This window comes from Lycorma delicatula, chromosome 7, assembly GCF_047948215.1.
Source record: "Lycorma delicatula isolate Av1 chromosome 7, ASM4794821v1, whole genome shotgun sequence".
Classification (NCBI taxonomy): Eukaryota; Metazoa; Arthropoda; class Insecta; order Hemiptera; family Fulgoridae; genus Lycorma; species Lycorma delicatula.
Window position 1 is genome coordinate 25051667 of NC_134461.1, and position 20869 is coordinate 25072535.

At 32.2% G+C, this 20869-nt stretch overlaps 1 protein-coding gene across 4 annotated transcripts in view; it reads right to left on the reverse strand.

Annotated features, from left to right (window-relative positions):
* The window catches only part of LOC142327916 (protein eva-1 homolog C-like), a 475977-nt gene extending 455361 nt beyond the window's left edge, over positions 1-20616 (reverse strand). For all 4 annotated transcript variants that reach the window (XR_012757123.1, XR_012757124.1, XM_075371285.1 and 1 more), the window contains exon 1: positions 20568-20616. Coding sequence is in view for 2 of the 4 variants with exons in the window: in XM_075371285.1 (XP_075227400.1) it covers positions 20568-20601 (34 nt within the window). In the remaining 2 variants the exon portion in view is untranslated. The remainder of the gene's footprint in view (positions 1-20567) is intronic.
* Between the last annotated feature and the right edge of the window lie 253 nt (positions 20617-20869).

Below are 20869 nucleotides of genomic sequence, written 5' to 3' on the forward strand. Positions count from 1 at the left end.
CACAGAATTGTTGTATAATAAAAATGCCTCCGAGATTTATTTTTCCTATACATTGTAATAATAATTATCCAATTTAAAAGTAGTATTGTCAATTTATATATTAAAAAAAATTTGGTACTTTTTCGATTTATGTCAAAATCACTCAAAAATAATTATTGTGTTGAAAAAAATAATTTTTAGGCGAGAGAGAGGCAAAAAAGTTTTTTACTTACGCTCTCTTCGCTCGCTAAAATCGACTAATTAACAGTTATTTTATGATTTTTTAAATAAAAAAATAATTTCAATAATTACTGAATTTATTATTTAATATTCAAAACTCATTACTGTGGAAATGAGTCAAGGTTAGCGAGCGAAGCGAGCGTAGGTTAAGTTTTGTTAATTTATATCTATAACAATTTTTGACAAATAATTCAATAAGTATTATTACTTATAATTACAGATATAAATTAACAAAACTTAACCTATGCTCGCTTCGCCCGCTAATTAATTCGCCCGCCTCGACTAATTAACCGTAATGTTTTGGTTATTTAACTAACAAATAATCAATCTCTTGGGATGATTTTACGGTTGGGACAGCCCCGTTCAAGAGGGGTGGGCCGCTTAGGTGTCTCATCCTCGATGATTGGACGGGGATATCCACATGGCTTCGGATTTTGGGGGGTTCCGGTGGGGGACCCCCTTGGGTCACGGGATATCACCAAACGACCGAGTCCCGGCTGCCTGGGGGAATATGTCGCGATCAACACTACTGGTTGTGTGCATCTTATTTACCAATTAGACTCGTATGTTATGAGATATTTACAGTCACTAGTAGCTTACTTAAAGTAGAACTAGGCGCGGGTTTTGTGCTTCCGCGAACTCGGTTAGCTAGTTCAGAGGGAAACGAAGTAGGACAGTCAAGATGTCCGGAAGAGGCCTACACCGAAGGCAAAGGCTGAGTTAAAAAGTCACTGATGTACATGTCTACCGAGGCATTTACATCAGTGGCATCCTAGCGAGGCCTTTTTCTTTCTTTTTCCTGTTAGCCTCCGGTAACTACCGTTTAGATAATACTTCAGAGGATGAATGAGGATGATATGTATGAGTGTGAATGAAGTGTAGTCTTGTACATTCTCAGTTCGACCATTTCTGAGATGTGTGGTTAATTGAAACCCAACCACCAAAGAACACCGGTATCCACGATCTAGTATTCAAGTCCATGTAAAAATAGCTGGCTTACTAGGACTTGAACGCTGGAACTCTCGACTTCCAAATCAGCTGATTTGGGAAGACGCGTTCACCACTAGACCAAACCGGTGGGTTATCCTAGCGAGGCCTGGATTATTACTGTGAGATGCAATCAGTTAGAGAGTCTAAAGACGATCTCCGTTAAAGCCATCAGGGCGGGAACAGCGAGGGGGGGTGCCGATCAGAATTGTCACATGGTGGTGTGTTCCCCTACGGGGGTTGGGATGACTGGGGGAACATTAGTTGTCGACGTGGTACTTTGAGGTGAAGGCACCCCCTGGAGTTGTGTTAAGGCTTAGTTGTGTCTGGAGGGGGGATAAGAAATGATGCAATAAAAAAATTGGAAATAAATAAATAATTACAATAATTACTGAATTTATTATTTAAATACACAAAACAATACAAATGCAATAATTAATCACGGTTAGCGAGCGAAGCGAGCGTAGGTTAAGTTTGGTTAAATTATATTTACAAAATAAATAAATATAAATGGTTATTTTGAATGGAGTTCTTAACATGTTCACTACTTGATTTGAGGGAAAATGATTTTTTTCAATTTCTATGATTTTAAAATTATTTTTATGTCCAAAATCAAGGAAATATAATGACTGTTCAGGGGAGTTTGGTGGAGCGGAGACCCCCCCCCCACGATTGTTACAATATACGGTCATAAATGTAAAATTATAATTTTACATTCCTATAATTTAAAAAAAAAAATAGAAAAAAGTTTTTTGAAAAAACATTTTTTTTTTACCCTTTTCTCGCCTAAAAATTGTTTTTATCCACATAATTATTTTTTAGTGATTTTGAGTTGATTTGGGGAAAACTTTTTGGGTAGAATAAAACAAAAAAGTACCAAAAATTTGGGGTAAGAAAAACTGAAACGGTTCACGGTATCGATATATATATGTATATAAGCCTCAATGGTCTGTTAAAACTTGTACTACTAAATAATATATATAATTAATAAGAGAAAAATTAATAAATGATTTTTTTTTTAAATTAAATCAGGGCACGCATGATAAAGATAAAAAGACGACTGGAGTACTGTATGCAGAAAGAGAGATTTAAATTATTGTGAATGTAGACAACGATAACGCTGTTGCCTTTGAGATTGGTAGCAGTTGCTCTGCACCCGGCAGACCGGCCGGTGTAGGCAGGCGGGCAGGGAACACTGAACCGACAACGGTAGTAGTGAGTAGGTGGTGGTGGTTGGTTAGGAAGAGGATACACGACTGGAACGGTAAGCCAAGCCCCCGAGTACCACACAGCACAATGTACATTATGTAGTGAAGGTTTACGTCTCTGTCTCTCACACTCGCTCTATCTGTTGCAAGTAAAGGAGTATGAGAGTAGAGTACATTTCCTGCAAGTAAATCACATCGTCTTTGTCAACGCCGGAACTTCACTCTGTGTGGCGGAACATACAAACCGCCTTAAATGGGCTTCATTCCCAATATCAATAACAGTCATAACATCGTAGCCCCCCTATCTTCATCATCATCATCATCATCATCAACACGAACATCGTGTTGTATATAATATTATATTGTATAATAATGCACTGTAAACGCCATAAATATATTGATACGTATAGCCTACATAAAACAGATCCTAACCATCTACAAAGTCGTAAATGCATTTATATTTTAATATTAATATAAGCTCGTATAAACTCATGATATTCTTGTAACATGTTTCAATTCATTGAAAAAAAATAATCAGTATGGCCCGTACTTCTTTTTTGAACCCCTCTCCTTAAAAGACTATAATTAAGAATATAATTTGAATATGAAGAATAATTGTTTAACACATGAGGACTGGACTTTTTTGGGAATGATTAAAAAATATCGCATGCTTATATTATTGTTGGTAAAAAAATTGTACAGTGCCTTACGGTGACGATTTTTAAGCTTATACTAAAAAGATTATAAAATTTTATTACAAATAGTTTTTAGCAATCTTTTTTAAACTGTAGGAAAAAATCAATGCGCTATATATCAATTAGAAAATAATTTTTGTGGTCATATCCTATTCGACAATTTTTCTAAAGACAAAAGAACTCAAAAAACAGAACAAAAAAAATGAGTTCGAAATCACTTAACTCAAAATGAAGAAACAATTTTATTATGTGAATCATGATATTTTGAATAGTTGTCCCGTTTTGTGTTAAAACTGAAAATTACATACTTTTGGCAAGAAATTGATAAATTTCAGTCAAATTTGTAAAACTAAGTTATTTTTTGTGAAGTTTACTAGAAGCTTATAATAATTTCATTACTGTGAATATAGGCATATAAACAAATCTGTATATATGTACAGATTTGTCATTATCACGAGGTCTAGTCATTTCTTGCTTGCGTTTTGTTGGACGTTCAGCAGTGGTGGCTCGCGTTTATGCACTGCGGATATTATCGATAACATTTAATATAATGTTTTTTTTTTCTTTAATTCTTTCATTATACTTGTACAACATATATTCCTTAAGCTTAATGTCAGTATAGTCATCCTCCACTTTATGAAAAGATTTTTGTATGGAACTGTACGCTTCACAGTTCCAGCGGCGTGGTGTTTGGCTGTTGTGCGCATTCGTACATAGGAAGCTGCACGCGAGGGAGAGAGAGAGAGAGCACTGTCGCTCCCGCAGTACCGACCCTGACGTGCTGGTGAAAGGTAATTTTTTTTTTTACTCCGCGTGTGTATGGAACGTTCCTTGTTAGTTCCCTTTTCTAATTTAAACGGTGGAAGAAATAAGAAAGCGGTTTAGTTGTATTTTTCAGTAGCGATCAGAAGATGGCGGAAAGTAAGAGCTCTTTCATTGGCAGATCTGTTCAAAAACACGCTGGAAGGGCGAAAGAGAAAGTAATTAATTAGTAAAAACTAATTACGCATTTATTTCTGTGTATATAGATATTTAAATTAAGCAACATTGGACTACAGTGTTTTAAGCGTTTTAGTAATTTATCTAGTAATAATAAAAAATATTATCAGTATTGATATTTTATTATTTATTCACATAAACCGAATACGGTTTTTATATAAATACTATTCAATGTTGAATAGAATGTAGAATAGAACTGAAGTGTAGAATTAGATGATTATCCTGGTTCCAACTATTCTAATTGATTCATTTTTTCGGTTCTTTATTTTAAAGAAAACTTCAAAACATGGCCTTGAAAAGGCCCAGAAAAAATTTTCTGGAGCAGCACCCCTACTAGTTTTAGCTACGAGCCACCACTAAAGTTAAGTAACTTCATCTTCACTATCTATATAGCTCATCTTTACGAATGATCTTGATGTTTCCCCAAATGACAATGTCTGGGGTAAGTCAGAAGTATAACTTGGATCTTTGTCAGCATCATCAAAAAAATTTAGGTTAGACCTGTCTGTACACCAATCACTATCAAACCGTACATTACTAAGTTCCCGATCAACTTCACTCGGTGTTCGAAATACACCACTTTGCGTATTATAGCAATTCTCTAATAAATACTGCTGGAAAAAAGAAAACAAAACACTAACATGAAAAAGTATAGTGTCACTCCGAACAAACTATTATTTCACAACCAACTCAAAACAATAACAAACGAAGGATATTTACGTATTAATGCAACGAACCCTAATTAATGTTCCCTAAAAACAAAAACATAAAGTCGTTATATCCAAAATAATAAATGTTTTTATTTGCGATCCAAATATTAATTGCGATGTCACGTGCGACTTTCTTTTTCTGTTTAATCTTTGGAACCACCGAAAGGTATTACTTTAGACAGATATGCATGAATGTAAATGAAATGTAGTCTTGTACAGTCTCAAAATAACCATTTCTGAGATGTATGGTTAATTGAAACCCAACCATCAAAGAACACCCACCGGGTTGGTCTAGTGGTGAATGCGTCTTCACAAATCAGTTGATTTGGAAGTCGAGAGTTCCAGCGTTCAAGTTCCAGTAAAGGCAGTTACTTTTATACGGATTTGAATACAAGATCGCGATACCGGTGTTCCTTGTTTCAATTAACCACACACTTCAAGAATGGTCGAAGTGAGACTGTACAAGACTACATTTCTTTTATACTCATACATATCATCTTCTGAAGTAATACCTGAACGGTAATTCTCGGAGGCTAAACAGGAAAAACAAAAGGAAAATCACCAAAGAACACCAGTGTCCAGAATCTAGTATTTAAATCGGTATAAAAGTAAACTGTCGTTGCTATAATTTGAACCTTAGAACTGTCAACTTAGAAATTAGCTGATTTTCGATCACGAGTTTAAATAAAACTTTAAAATCACGTGCGACTTTTAATAATAAAAAACGTTACCTGTGTAAGCGGACTGCCATGACAACCAAACATGTGATCAGTACCAACCTTATTTTGACACTGACGAAATTTCGCCAAATCGTCTTTAGTCATTCATAAGAAATTATGCAGTAAATTTCCAGTTATCAAGGACTTCATTGTGTTTTTTTTATTTTATTTATAAATAACAATAATAAATTTTAAATTTATTTGCCAGCTGTTTTCCACTTAGCTTCATTCGCGTGGATTTTTGGATTTCTTTGTAGAATAAGTTTAAAAAAAAAATCTGATGTGAACACCACATGATTTCGTTGTACGCCTATTAAATTACATATACACATTTTTTTTTAATGAAAAGTACATAAAATTTATTTCACGAATAACTTATGATTTTTTTTCATATGTTTTTTATCGTTACTATTGAATTATTATTTATTGTACTTTTTTTTTACAATCAGAGGTTAATAATAAATCAATACATTAAATTGAAAATAAAAGTAAAAAAAAAGGAAATGAAGTCGGATTCGAACCGATGGGTCTAAGAACGAAATATTTCATTAATTAAATTGTTATTTGGATATAACTCTGGAACCAATGAAAATAAGTATCACATATGATATATTGTTGAAAAGCTTTCAATTAGAGCTTATTGCTACAATTAAGAAAAAGTCCAAAATTCAAATTTTTGGTTTTTGGGCTTTTTTGGACACTTTTGGTCCTGTCGATTGCAAACAAAAGCAGAGGTGCACAACTACATGTGACAACAGTCCTAAATCCGTTTTTAACATCCTACGGCTAACGTTTTTGAGTTATGTACGAACGTACGTACGTACACACAAAATATATATGTAAATATGTAAGTATCTACGTATATACTTACACGCCAGATCTAATCAAAATGGATTCAGGGATGGTTAACATGGATATTCCGTTGAAATTTGAAAACTGAAATTTTTCGGGATTACAATACTTCCTAGCAGTACGAAATAAAAACATTAAAATTATGTTAAAATCCTATCCTAGTTTAAAAGTTGATATTTTAGTGAGCACATTAAGAAATCGTATATTACATTTAAATTGGGTTAAATCTTAGTTGGGCGACAAAGTAATAATATTTCACATGGAATTTGAAGGATAAAATGAGAGAGAAAGTGGATAGGAGTCTTATCCTAGAATAACATTATTCATTTTATATGTATGTTTAATATTTTGGAGTCAGCCCACCTATATTCCATAGTATAAATTAAAAATAATTATATATTGTACAGATTGTAATCTTCAGACAAAATTTTGGTCCGCCTCTTTAACTCCCAACTGGATTTTCAAAAAACCATGAAAATATGCCTTTCTGTTTTCAAAGTAAAATTTAAATAATAATTTACAGAAAAAATCTTTATCTTCATTTAATTTCACGAAAAAACTTTGCCAACCCTTTGCCATTTTCCAAATTGGATTTTGGAAAAATGGTGAAAAATTTATAATTTTATCTTCAAAGAAATATTTTAATATAAATTTTCACAACATTTTCAGTTTCTCAGATGTTATATTTCATGAAAAAAATATGCCCCTTCTTTTTTACCCCAGAAAATTAAATACTTAAAACAGGGTGAAACACCTGTCAGTTTGATTTTTAAGAAGGTTCTAAATATTTTTTTTTTTGTCTTCAGTCATTTGACTGGTTTGATGCAGCTCTCCAAGATTCCCTATCTAGTGCTAGTCGTTTCATTTCAGTATACCCTCTACATCCTACATCCCCAACAATTTGTTTTACATACTCCAAACGTGGCCTGCCTACACAATTTTTCCCTTCTACCTGTCCTTCCAATATTAAAGCGACTATTCCAGGATGCCTTAGTATGTGGCCTATAAGTCTGTCTCTTCTTTTAACTATATTTTTCCAAATGCTTCTTTCTTCATCTATTTGCCGCAATACCTCTTCATTTGTCACTTTATCTACCCATCTGATTTTTAACATTCTCCTATAGCACCACATTTCAAAAGCTTCTAATCTTTTCTTCTCAGATACTCCGATTGTCCAAGTTTCACTTCCATATAAAGCGACACTCCAAACATACACTTTCAAAAATCTTTTCCTGACATTTAAATTAATTTTTGATGTAAAGAAATTATATTTCTTACTGAAGGCTCGTTTAGCTTGTGCTATTCGGCATTTTATATCGCTCCTGCTTCGTCCATCTTTAGTAATTTTACTTCCCAAATAACAAAATTCTTCTACCTCCATAATCTTTTCTCCTCCTATTTTCACATTCAGCGGTCCATCTTTGTTATTTCTACTACATTTCATTACTTTTGTTTTGTTCTTGTTTATTTTCATGCGATAGTTCTTGCGTAGGACTTCATCTATGCCGTTCATTGTTTCTTCTAAATCCTTTTTACTCTCGGCTAGAATTACTATATCATCAGCAAATCGTAGCATCTTTATCTTTTCACCTTGTACTGTTACTCCGAATCGAAATTGTTCTTTAACATCATTAACTGCTAGTTCCATGTAAAGATTAAAAAGTAACGGAGATAGGGAACATCCTTGTCGGACTCCCTTTCTTATTAGGGCTTCTTTCTTATGTTCTTCAATTGTTATTGTTGCTGTTTGGTTCCTGTACATGTTAGCAATTGTTCTTCTATCTCTGTATTTGAACCCTAATTTTTTTAAAATGCTGAACATTTTATTCCAGTCTACGTTATCGAATGCCTTTTCTAGGTCTATAAACGCCAAGTATGTTGGTTTGTTTTTCTTTAATCTTCCTTCTACTGTTAATCTGAGGCCTAAAATTGCTTCCCTTGTCCCTATACTTTTCCTGAAACCAAATTGGTCTTCTCCTAACACTTCTTCCACTCTCCTCTCAATTCTTCTGTATAAAATTCTAGTTAAGATTTTTGATGCATGACTAGTTAAACTAATTGTTCTGTATTCTTCACATTTATCTGCCCCTGCTTTCTTTGGTATCATAACTATAACACTTTTTTTGAAGTCTGATGGAAATTCCCCATTTTCATAAATATTACACACCAGTTTGTATAATCTATCAATCGCTTCCTCACCTGCACTGCGCAGTAATTCTACAGGTATTCCGTCTATTCCAGGAGCCTTTCTGCAATTTAAATCTTTTAATGCTCTCTTAAATTCAGATCTTAGTATTGTTTCTCCCATTTCATCCTCCTCAACTTCCTCTTCTTCCTCTATAACACCATTTTCTAATTCATTTCCTCCGTATAACTCTTCAATATATTCCACCCATCTATCGACTTTACCTTTCGTATTATATATTGGTGTACCATCTTTGTTTAACACATTATTAGATTTTAATTTATGTACCCCAAAATTTTCCTTAACTTTCCTGTATGCTCCGTCTATTTTACCAATGTTCATTTCTCTTTCCACTTCTGAACACTTTTCTTTAATCCACTCTTCTTTCACCAGTTTGCACTTCCTGTTTATAGCATTTCTTAATTTCCGATAGTTCCTTTTACTTTCTTCATCACTAGCATTCTTATATTTTCTACGTTCATCCATCAGCTGCAATATATCGTCTGAAACCCAAGGTTTTCTACCGGTTCTCTTTATTCCGCCTAAGTTTGCTTCTGCTGATTTAAGAATTTCCTTTTTAACATTCTCCCATTCTTCTTCTACATTTTCTACCTTATCTTTTTTACTCAGACCTCTTGCGATGTCCTCCTCAAAAATCTTCTTTACCTCCTCTTCCTCAAGCTTCTCTAAATTCCACCGATTCATCTGACACCTTTTCTTCAGGTTTTTAAACCCCAATCTACATTTCATTATCACCAAATTATGGTCGCTATCAATGTCTGCTCCAGGGTAAGTTTTGCAGTCAACGAGTTGATTTCTAAATCTTTGCTTAACCATGATATAATCTATCTGATACCTTCCAGTATCGCCTGGCTTTTTCCAAGTGTATATTCTTCTATTATGATTTTTAAATTGGGTGTTGGCAATTACTAAATTATACTTCGTGCAAAATTCTATAAGTCGGTCCCCTCTTTCATTCCTTTTGCCCAGCCCGTATTCACCCACTACACTTCCTTCCCTGCCTTTTCCAATGCTTGCATTCCAATCTCCAACTATTATTAAATTTTCATCTCCTTTTACGTGTTTAATTGCTTCATCAATCTCTTCGTATACACACTCTACCTCATCATCATCATGGGCGCTTGTAGGCATATAGACGTTAACAACCGTTGTCGGTTTAGGTTTTGATTTTATCCTTATTACAATGATTCTATCGCTATGCATTTTGAAATACTCCACTCTCCTCCCTATCTTCTTGTTCATCACGAAACCTACTCCTGCCTGCCCATTATTTGACGCTGAGTTAATTACTCTAAAATCACCTGACCAAAAGTCGCCTTCCTCTTCCCACCGAACCTCACTAATTCCTACTATATCCACATTTGTCCTACCCATTTCCCTTTTTAAATTTTCTAGCCTACCAACCTTTTTCAAGCTTCTAACATTCCACGCTCCGACTCGTAGAATGTTATTTTTTAATTTTCTGGTGACCCCTTCCTTAGTAGTCCCCACCCGGAGATCCGAACGGGGGACTATTTTACCTCCGGAATATTTTACCAAGGAAGGCGCCTCCATTATTTCTATGTGAAAATGCAGAGAGCCACATTTTCTTGGAAAAAAAGCAGCTGTAGTTTTCCATTGCTTTCAGCTGCGCAGTACTCAGAGGACTGAGTGATGTTGATACGGCCGTTTAAGTCGTCCTGACTCACGCCCCTAACAACTACTGAAAGAGCTGCTGCCCTCTTTCAGGAATCATTCCTTAGTCTGGCTCTCAACAGATACCTCTCCGATATGGTTGCACCTTCGGTCCAGCTACTCTGTATCCCTGAGCACTCAAGCCCCCTCACCAACGGCAAGGTCTCATGATTCATAGAGGAGGGTTCTAAATATCTACATTCAGAATTATAAAATCTTCGTTTTTACATTACAGTATAAGAAATTAGAAAATCTCACTGCGTTTGAGTCTCATAAATCAAATGTTTTCATTACAAATGTATTTTTTACATCGTGAATAATTAAAAAATGACAAAAGCAATTAAAAACTGATCAGTTGAATGTATCTTAAATCTGATTGTAACGGTTTTTGTGTTTTAACTTAATACTTATATTATATTTCACCCCTTAAGGATTTTCAAACAATTGAGTAAAATTATTCATAAAATTAAAAATTAAATTTTTATCAATTATTGCATATTTTCCTAAAATTTTATCTTTATTGAATTTTTGTATAAACGTTTCATATACGAAATAAAGTATCAAACGAGTTTTATACAACATACCTTCTAAAACTTAAAAAAAAGTAAAAGTAAAAAAAACGCACCTTCTAAAACTTTTTGGCACACATTTCTCTTGGATAAATTATTTATTTTTATTAGATATATATATATATATATATATATATATATATATATATATATATATATATATATGTATATATATAAACTGGAATATTATAATTGAAACCATTTCATAGAAAATAATTTTTGTTATTTTTACCGGTAGTCATTCTTTTTTCCACAACTGTTACTACGTCTTTAAGTTTGTATTTAAATGCGTATTAAAAAAAAGATAACGACAACTATACAAGAAAATAATTTTAGAAAAAAAAGAAGGAAACATTAAAAGCATTTTTCAGCTTTCTGCCAATTAAGAAATTTAAAAAGTAGAAATGTATAACAAAAATGATTTATGGTGTTTGTAATACTGAAGAAATGATTTATTAATTTAAATTGAAACAAATTATTAAAAAATTTAAAATTGAAGAAAAAAGAATGACTCATAATTTATATAACAAGCAGGTTTAGGAAAAGAAGGTTAAGACAAATTACATACAGAATGGAGTTAGAAAATGATCCCTTACTGATAAATTTTATACGGAAGGAACAGTAAAAAAAAAAAAATAAATAAAACAAAAATTTTAGGCTGAAGAACAACTCAGGAACAAAATAAGAAATAACAAAAATGAGATTCACTGATTACATTTTAGCTGAAAATAAGAATAACTGAACTGAAAAGTAATGAATCAAATAGACTCATTTTTGGGAGAGAAGTTGTATTTGAAAGTAAACAAGATTAAAAAAAATTCATCAAATACGAAAGAAAGAAAATAAGTTAAATAATGAGACGAAAGGGCCAATAAACAAAAGAAAGTTATACAACCTTATTTAATTTTAAAATTACAAAGTTTAAATGGAATAAAAAAATGTAAGAGGTTATTAAAAAGCATACTGGTAAAGCAAGGAGACCTTTTATTTAAAAAAGAAGTTGTGATATTAAATACAGCTTTAGAAATGACTTCTTTAAAATAATTGTAAAGTAAGTAGCTCTATCTATATAACAATGAAGCATGGACAACAATCAGAAAAACAAAAAAAACCTCAGCAAAGTGTAGCATAAATTTCCCCACTGTCTTTCACAGATTTTTATTTCAAATATGCTATATAATGTTTTAACATTAATTATATCATTATACAATATTTGGAGTAAAATTGCGTAAAATATTAAAATTTCCATAAAAAAAATATCAGAGTCCGATTTGACCTTCTCGATCAAATGACGTTTTTACCTTAAAAATTATGTAATATTAAAAGTATAACTGAGAAAATATTGTAACAAGGCCGGTATAGCGTACCTGGATAACATATTCCCACCAATTAAGAAGAAAGTAGTAGAAAATATAATAATGGGACGAATCCAGAACGGGGATAAAAGGAACCCTTTTAGTAAAGGTAACAGGTCCGTTTAACAATCATCTTTTGTAATACTGCACACTGACACACAATAAATATATGTCGTTCCGTGAGAAGAGTTACCAGACCAAGGTTTGATATGCATGGGAACAAAAGGGTTCGGTCGATCGTTTTAACGCTTCGAGTTGGATCCGGTCCAGCAGATAAAGAGGACAGGAGTAAAAATACTCCGAGGAATACCAGTTAAATGTCAGTTCCGCGAGGAGAGTCTGCGATGTCAGTCGGCGAAAATATTCTGCGAGCTCAGTGAAGGAGCCAATTTGCAAGTGAACTAAGTCGTTGCAATTATCCCGTTGCACGAAAACAAGAAATGCTTCGGTGTGTTACTGTAAGACTATAAGTGAGCGTGAGATAATGTACTAAATTTATTTATTAACTGTTAGGGTAGTTTTGTTTGTGAACAACAAAGATATTTGAAGTAAAAGAACTTCATACTTGTTTTATCAATTATACTATTGTTGTTAATACAAGACTAGTGGTTAAAAGTGTTAAGACTAGTGATTATGCTAATATCTTTTCTCACTGGGACTGAATTCTGGTTTTCATTATTTATTAACCCTGTATAAATCCTGACGATTACTTTAAATTCGGTTTTTAAGTAATCTCTGTTTATTATTATTATTATTATTATTATTATTGATTCGTCTTGTTTTACTTATTTTAAACCAATAAATGGTAATTATATAAACATATCAACTGTCAGTTTCTCAACATCCTGATCGAGAGGCGAACACGCGACAATATATAAAAAACATAATTAAAAAAATTTAGGTCTTAATTGGCCCTTTTGATAAAATGACGTTTTTATCATCAAAATTATAGGGTACTTAGAATATAATTACCAAAAGTCAATTTTTTTCCTGTAAATACATTTGGGTCTCATTTGACGCCATTGCTGGACAGCTACCTCATATTTAAAAAAAAAGGTAATGAATTAAGACAAATATTTTAATAACAGCCACAAAAAAAAATATTATAATTTATAAAAAATTCAAAACTTTCTTAAACTTTATGTTGGATCCCATATTCCCCTTTCTTTAAAAAAAAGTTCCATTTCATATTCATTAATAATAAAATGTACTTGGATTTTCAATCTGAAAAATTAATATTAAAAAAAAAGAATATATTTCAAGAAATGTATATGTGGCTAAATATATGTGAAAAAAAAATTCAACTCATTTAGTCAACGGGTTTTCGAAATAGGAAAAAAAAACTGTTTAGAAATAATGTTAAATATCCGCCACCTCAATATCCAACTGACTAAAAACTTCAGCATTTTAAATAACATAATAGGTTCTTTCGTACCTATACTAAAGCGTTTTCTGAGACTGTTATAAAAAAAGTAAAAAATCAAACATTGGCAAAAACTATCCCTCTTTTTCTCAAAACTTAATTATCTCAGTGAACAATAAAAATAAATGTTTGATTCATTTCCGAAGAATTTATGTTGAAAAAAGTCCGGAAATATTAATAAAAATACGTATCAACACATGTACTAACGAATATATATATATTCCGGTAATTTCTAAAAAATCTTTTGTGTTTTTTGGACTGAGGGTCTTGAACATCGATAATTAGAAAAACCTCGCTACCCAAAATATTGATCGATCGATATACTACCCCTTTATAGTTGTGCTTTTGCAACAACAATAGAGCTACAGCCGGAAAAGTAAAAATACTACTTGTAAAATGTAGCATTATTGGACAATTTATAAATCACTGAAATATAAAGAGGTATTAAGAAGAATTGTAGAAAAAAGTAGTAAAATCTTCTACAAGGAAGAATAAGACTGCTGAGCCATATATCAGGAATTTAAGGTTGGTTAATTTAATTATAGAAGAATGTGCTGACGTAAAAAAATTATAAAAGAAGAGCAATCAGAATTCATGTTGACAGATAATCGAGGAATACAGATATTTTCATCGGTTACTTGGCAACAGAACGGATTGCCGAGAGAATTTAGGGTTCCGCCTGGTCTTTCCCGTGTTTTGGTTTTGTTGTTTTTGTGTTATAAAGTTTTTTTGTGTTGTATTATGGTTGCGTGTTGAACTCAACTTCTAACCTATTGGGTAGGTAGTTGCGTTTTTAATTTCAGTTCCTTCACGTCACTCAGCCTTGTTAAAGCCGACGTAAATGTGTTTTATTTTAAAGAACTCAATTTCTAATAGTTCACCGATAGGAATATCACATTTGATATTCGCAACGGTGGCATCCTGACTGAATCAAGAACAAAACTGAGAGATGCATTTTGCCAAGGTTCTGATGATGATGATATAGCCCATAATGGCTAGATACGGAAGGAGTGGCTACCGAAACTGCCACATGGAGGGTGCTTCACCCTCGGGGTTAGGATTACAAATATTTTCAGGCAAAGAAATCGATTGAGAATACACAGATAAAATTGAATATTACAAAAATCGATACTAATAAATAAAGCTATTGGGGTTTTCTTGTCCATGATAATCTCAAAATCGATTTCAATATTTCTTTGCACGTTCATAACAGGCGGTGAGCTGAAGGTTTTACAATTTTTTTGATATCGATATATTAAAAAGAACCGGAATTATTACAAATTTTATTCAATTACCTTCTTGACATATTCACACGTTAGTCTGACAGTTCAACGTATTAATCGCTCCGCCTGTCTGTCGCCGTTTTTAAAATTTACAGTTTCTTCAATGGCGGAATTCATCGAAAAGGTTTATGGCCTCGATGAGCCTATAACTTTCCGCTTCAATTTAAAATACTTCAATTTCCAGTTAAAATATGTTTTGCAATGACCTACAATATGTCACAAGATCAAACATTATGTACAGCAGGTGTAGATTTACTAGCTGCTTGATTTTCTCATTGGAAATTGTATGTAGCATATTCTCGAGCAGACAAGAAAAGCGAGCTCTTTCTTTTCTGTGATAACGAAAGAACTAAAAATGTAGTATATAACGAAGCGCTGGTGCAAAAATATATATAAACGCACTATTTGAATTTTTCTACTGAATAAATACCAATATAATTTATACGAATCGTGTTGCTCCGTGCTTATAAATATCTCAAAATTATCAAATATTGATTTTAATTAAGAAGTATCGAGGACACATGAATTATAAATTACTGCTTCAAAATTTCGATACTCATAAATTACAATAAGAAACATTTTACAAGCACTATTAAGCGATTTATAAACTCGACAATTACTACAACAATCGTAGTTTGCGTGCGAAGCGGCGGGTACCTGCTAGTATGTGAATAAATCAAGGAAATATACATTCAACATAACTGAAAAACCAGGAAATATATTCAAATTATATCAATATATATATATATACATACACACACACACACACACACACACACACACACACACACACACACACACACACACACACACACACACACACACACAATGAATTTTTGTTTGTTCCGTATGCGTTCCTATACCATTCACCCGACTTCGATGAAACTTTGGTCAGTTATTGTGCGTACATCCGCGAAGGTTTCTGAATTAGTTTGGACTCGCTAGGTGGTGCCGGTGCCCAGATATTTACGAAACAAAAAAACAAATATACAAACAGACTTTCCTCTTCTAATATACAGGATTATCATAAAATAATGGTTCGGTTTCAGTTATCATAGGAAGATTGTAGGGAAATTTGTAGATGTTATATTGGTATCCCTGAAAGCCTCCAACCCAAAAGTTTGTTTATTAACAGTTGTAACCACAACGTCAGTTCTTGTATTGTTGTTGCGGTGAGTTTAGTGAGTTACTATGTTCTCGGATAAAGACAAAGCAAAGTGTGTTTTACTGATGGCTGAATTAAAATCCGTAATTTTAGTTCAACGTGCGTTTCGTCGTGAATTCGGAAGGGATCCACCACACAAAAATAACGTAACACGTTGGTTCAAACGATTCGAAGAAACCGGATCGGTTAAGAAACAGAAATCAACTGGCAGACCAAGTGTACCAGACGAAACGGTTGAACTAATTAGACGATCGGCAATTAGAAGTCCTGGGAAGTTCATCCTCCGTCGAAGCGTCGAATTAGGTATTCCAAAATCAATAGTTCACAAAGTTTTACATAAAAATCTGAAATTACACGCTTATAAAATCCAGATACTGCAGGAATTGAAGCCCGATGATGGTGAAAAACGTTACAATTTCGCTGTTGAAATGTTGGACAGAATAAGTGAAAACGATCACTATCATGTTCATTTTTAGACGATATAATTTTTACAGACGAAGCTACATTCCATGTGAATGGATGTGTTAACAGACACAATTCGAATATGGGGCTCTGAAAATCCGCACGCAATTATTGAGAAACAACGGGATTCAGCTAAAGTTAATGTTTGGTGTGGTGCGATGAAACATCGTGTAATAGGGCCTTTCTTCTTTGCTGAAAAAACAATTATAGGAGTTGTGTATCTTGACATGTTAACCGATTATTGCTTTCCTCAGCCGGATGAACTCGAAAACATTCATCGACCTCATTTCTAACAAGATGGTGCTCCCCGCACTTCAATGCATCAATCACGGACGCTTTGAACGAAAAATTTGGAGATCGATGAATAGGCCGGCAAGGACCCGTACTTTGGCCTCCAAGGAGTCCAGACCTGACACCTTGCGATTTTTTCTTGTGGGGGTACATCAAAAGCGTTGTTTACATACAAAAAAATCGCGACCTAAATCGCTTAAAAAACAGGATTTATGAAGCAATGACAACCATTAACGAAGAAATGTTAACTAATGTTTGGAGAGAAGTTGAGTATCGTTTGGACATTTTTCGAGCGACTAAGGGTGCACATATTGAAATTTATTAATTATGTAAAAAAATGTTTGAGATGAAAAATTTGAAAAATAAAAACATAAACTGTAAGTAATTCTGTTTTAATTTAAACCATGTTCAAAACCGCACCATTCTTTTATGATAACCCTGTATAAAAGGCAATATTTGTATGTATGTCCACTATAGACTAAAAAACTACTGGACCGATTTACGCGCGGGGAAAAGAGAAAAAAGCAAAAGGGGGACGGGAAAAAGGGGAATAGGAAAAACAGAAAACAAGGAAAAAGAGGGAAATAGGGATAAAGGAACAGGGGAAAACGAGAGGGGAAAACGGGGAAAGGGAAAAAAGAGATAAAGTGAAAGGTTAAATTTTGTGAACTTCCATAATGTTCAGTTTTTTAATGTTTTTCAAAGTTTCAATAGTGTTTTAATTTAATCTATTTGAGTGTATATATATATATATATATATATATATATATATATATATATATGAAATCTAGCAACAGCAAAGCACTGCCGGGTCAGCTAGTTGACCTGTAAATAAAAAAAAGTAAAATATGCTAGCAACAGTGAAAAATTACAACCTCAGTTGTTAATAACAGCGTCGTAAAGAGATTCAAAGAAGGAAAAATGAATAATTTATTCAGCTTTGTTTTTAATTGGCTGTAGCTGCTACTTCATAGGTGTATATATAGTTTCAAATAAGTGAAATGTTACCTTAAAAAACATTAAAACACACAAATGTAAAGAGAAACATTTCAATTTTATTTGTATAAATTATATAAATATCATCTCATCAAGTAATCCATTTTTATTTTATTAAGATAAATAATTACAATATGAACTTTCTCTTTTTTGTGTAAGCAGTGAAATTAATTTTGAATGAAAAAAATACATAAAAATCCTCAAATTTGTAATGGAAACTGAGAAATTACATTTCTATTTTATTTTATTTTTGTGAATTTATTTTTTATACAAACTGATTTAATTAGTAGCCACGAATAAAAGAAGCTATTTAAATCAAAATAATTTAATGAATGAATGATGTTATAAAACAAAACTGATAATTTTTTTTTATTTGTCTGATTAAAAGCCCGCCAACCAACCGTCAAAAAACATAGAGCAACACTAAACAACTGTTACATAATTTAAAAAAATGGAAAATGGAAAATAAAATAAAATAATGAACAATTCTAAAACAACCTCAAAAAAAAAATTAACAACCAACTATATCTGGAACAATGGTAGAAAAAATACCAACGTTTAAATAGCAATAACAAAGACAAATAAATGAAAACAATTCTCTTTCATTTAATTTTTTTTATTTCTTCTTCTTTTTATTTATGAAATCATCAATTTTACACACAAACACACACACATATGTATATATATATATATATATATATATAACAGCGATCGTGCGCGCGCGCATGTGTGTGTATCCTATTTTACTCTATTTCTATCATTTGATTATAAACTCAAATAATTGAAAAGATTTGATACCAATGTAATTTTATTAATTACAAAGTTAAATAATGAAAATCACAAACAATCCCATTGATTAAAAACAAAAAAAAAGTTAACAAAGCTGAAAAACATATAAAAATAGAAAAATCAAGTAATGAACTGAAAACAAATTAAATCTACAGATTCGTAATTAATTAAATAATCATCATTATTAGTATTATATATATATATATATATATATATATATATATATATATATATATATATATAAAGCCAAAAGTTTGTCTGTTTGTTAATTTGTTCTCGCATCATGCAAAAACCAACTAGTCGAACAGTTTAAAATATGCAAGATAAATTCATGTAATTCCAGTGAAATTTTTAAGTCATAAATAATAATTTTTAAATCATAAATAAGTCATAAATAAATCTAAGCCTTAACCACCTTGGAGTTGAAGTTGTACCACGCTACGACAAATGTCTAAATCGGAGTGGCGACTATGTAGAGAAATAGCGTAACTATGTTACGCTATTTCTCTACTTGTTACAAATTACAATTTTTTTATTTTCTCTATGGTTTTAATTTTATGACCGATCGGACCTTGAAAAAAAACCCTCGTATATAATTGTTCACCTTAATGAAGCTGCTTTTAAAATTTGGTAGCGATTACTTCAACAATTCTTGAGATTTTTGCTAATATACAAACAAAAAAAGTTTACTCTTTATATAATAGGGATTTAAAAAAAAAATAAGAGCAAGTTCTTAAAAAAAATATTAGAATTTCATTAGTCAGAATATTAATTCGATGTAATCATAGCATAGATATTTTAGCGTTATATTAAGAATGTTCATTAAATAACTAAATCGGACTCTCGGTCGGGTGGTGATAGTAATCATAAAATGCCAACTTTTTATGTTAAGTAGATCGGATGATATAATTCCATTTGCTTGGTTGAGAGTTCACAGAAACCTTAATATTTTATTACAAAATAAAATTTGTAACTGTTCTTTCTTAAATATATTATTAAAAAAAAATTATATTTGCAGACGGAATGTTATGTCAAAGATCGCTTGACAGATATTACTTACGGTTCGATTTTATCCAATAATCGATGATTTTTGAGAACAATAAGTTTTGTCGTAGCGATTTATTGAAGCCGAATTCATAAATTTTCAGTGTTCACGGTACGGAAACAATGAATAACTTAAAACAATTGTTTTTGAGTATTATAATTAATATTATTCATACAAATAATTATTACAATAATACTATATAAACATACAGATTGTCTGTTTGTAACAGTAATAATAACGCGAGAACCAACCGATTGATTGCTTTCAAATCTTCAGGATACATTTGTGTTATCCCAGGGAAAGTTTCAAGCCATAAACCGAGGCCCAAGCTCCCTTGAAGGTTAAGATATTAAAAGTATTCAATATGGAAAAAAATTATCCTTTTATTTCATAATTACATTTCTGCCACCGCGGTGAAAAAATAAGTTACGAATTTTTCGTAGTCAAAAGTATGTGTGTGTATTTAGTTACCATAGTTACTATTATTTAACCTTTTTCAGATTTTTTTAAAGTCTGAATAGTTTATTTATTATTTATCAGTTTCATTCTCATAACCATGAGGATAACGAACAGTACGTTGTCTAGGGGACAGAAACCTCTGGGTAGATGGGATTAATGACCGAAGCGAGCTCTGGAGGTGTCCAGCGCGTCCATACCCTATGGCAACACGGAAATGGCGTGCTAAGAGAGCTTTACTGTCCTGAGTTGGCTCCTTGACGTCCCTGAGTTACTCCGGGGTTCATCTGAAACGACCTGGGCCCCGAGGATATATATATTTATTGTTTAATCATTAATCCAGAGTTTATTAGAGTAAATAAAAACTTTTTTTCCGTTATTACCAAAATCACAAACTTATAAATTAATATTAAAATCCTTAAGGAATACTTACATAAAATTTACATGAATGTAATGAGAATTACCTCCATTAACCAGCTTTGAAGGTTGTTGTTTCATCTCAGTCTTGAAAGAGGGCTTTAATATTAACTAGATAATAAAGAACTTCAATGTTCAACATCTTACCTAAAACAGAAACAAATATAAATTTATATTAATGAAAAATATATTATCAAACATTTTCTTTGACAATAAGTGATTATCATATTTTGTAAATGTAATGTAACATAAAGTTTTGTCTGACTGGTGCATAAATAGTTGCGTATTATATACTAAACACGGAATAAAAACTGACTGGTTTATTCTCTCTTACCGAGTACATTTCTTT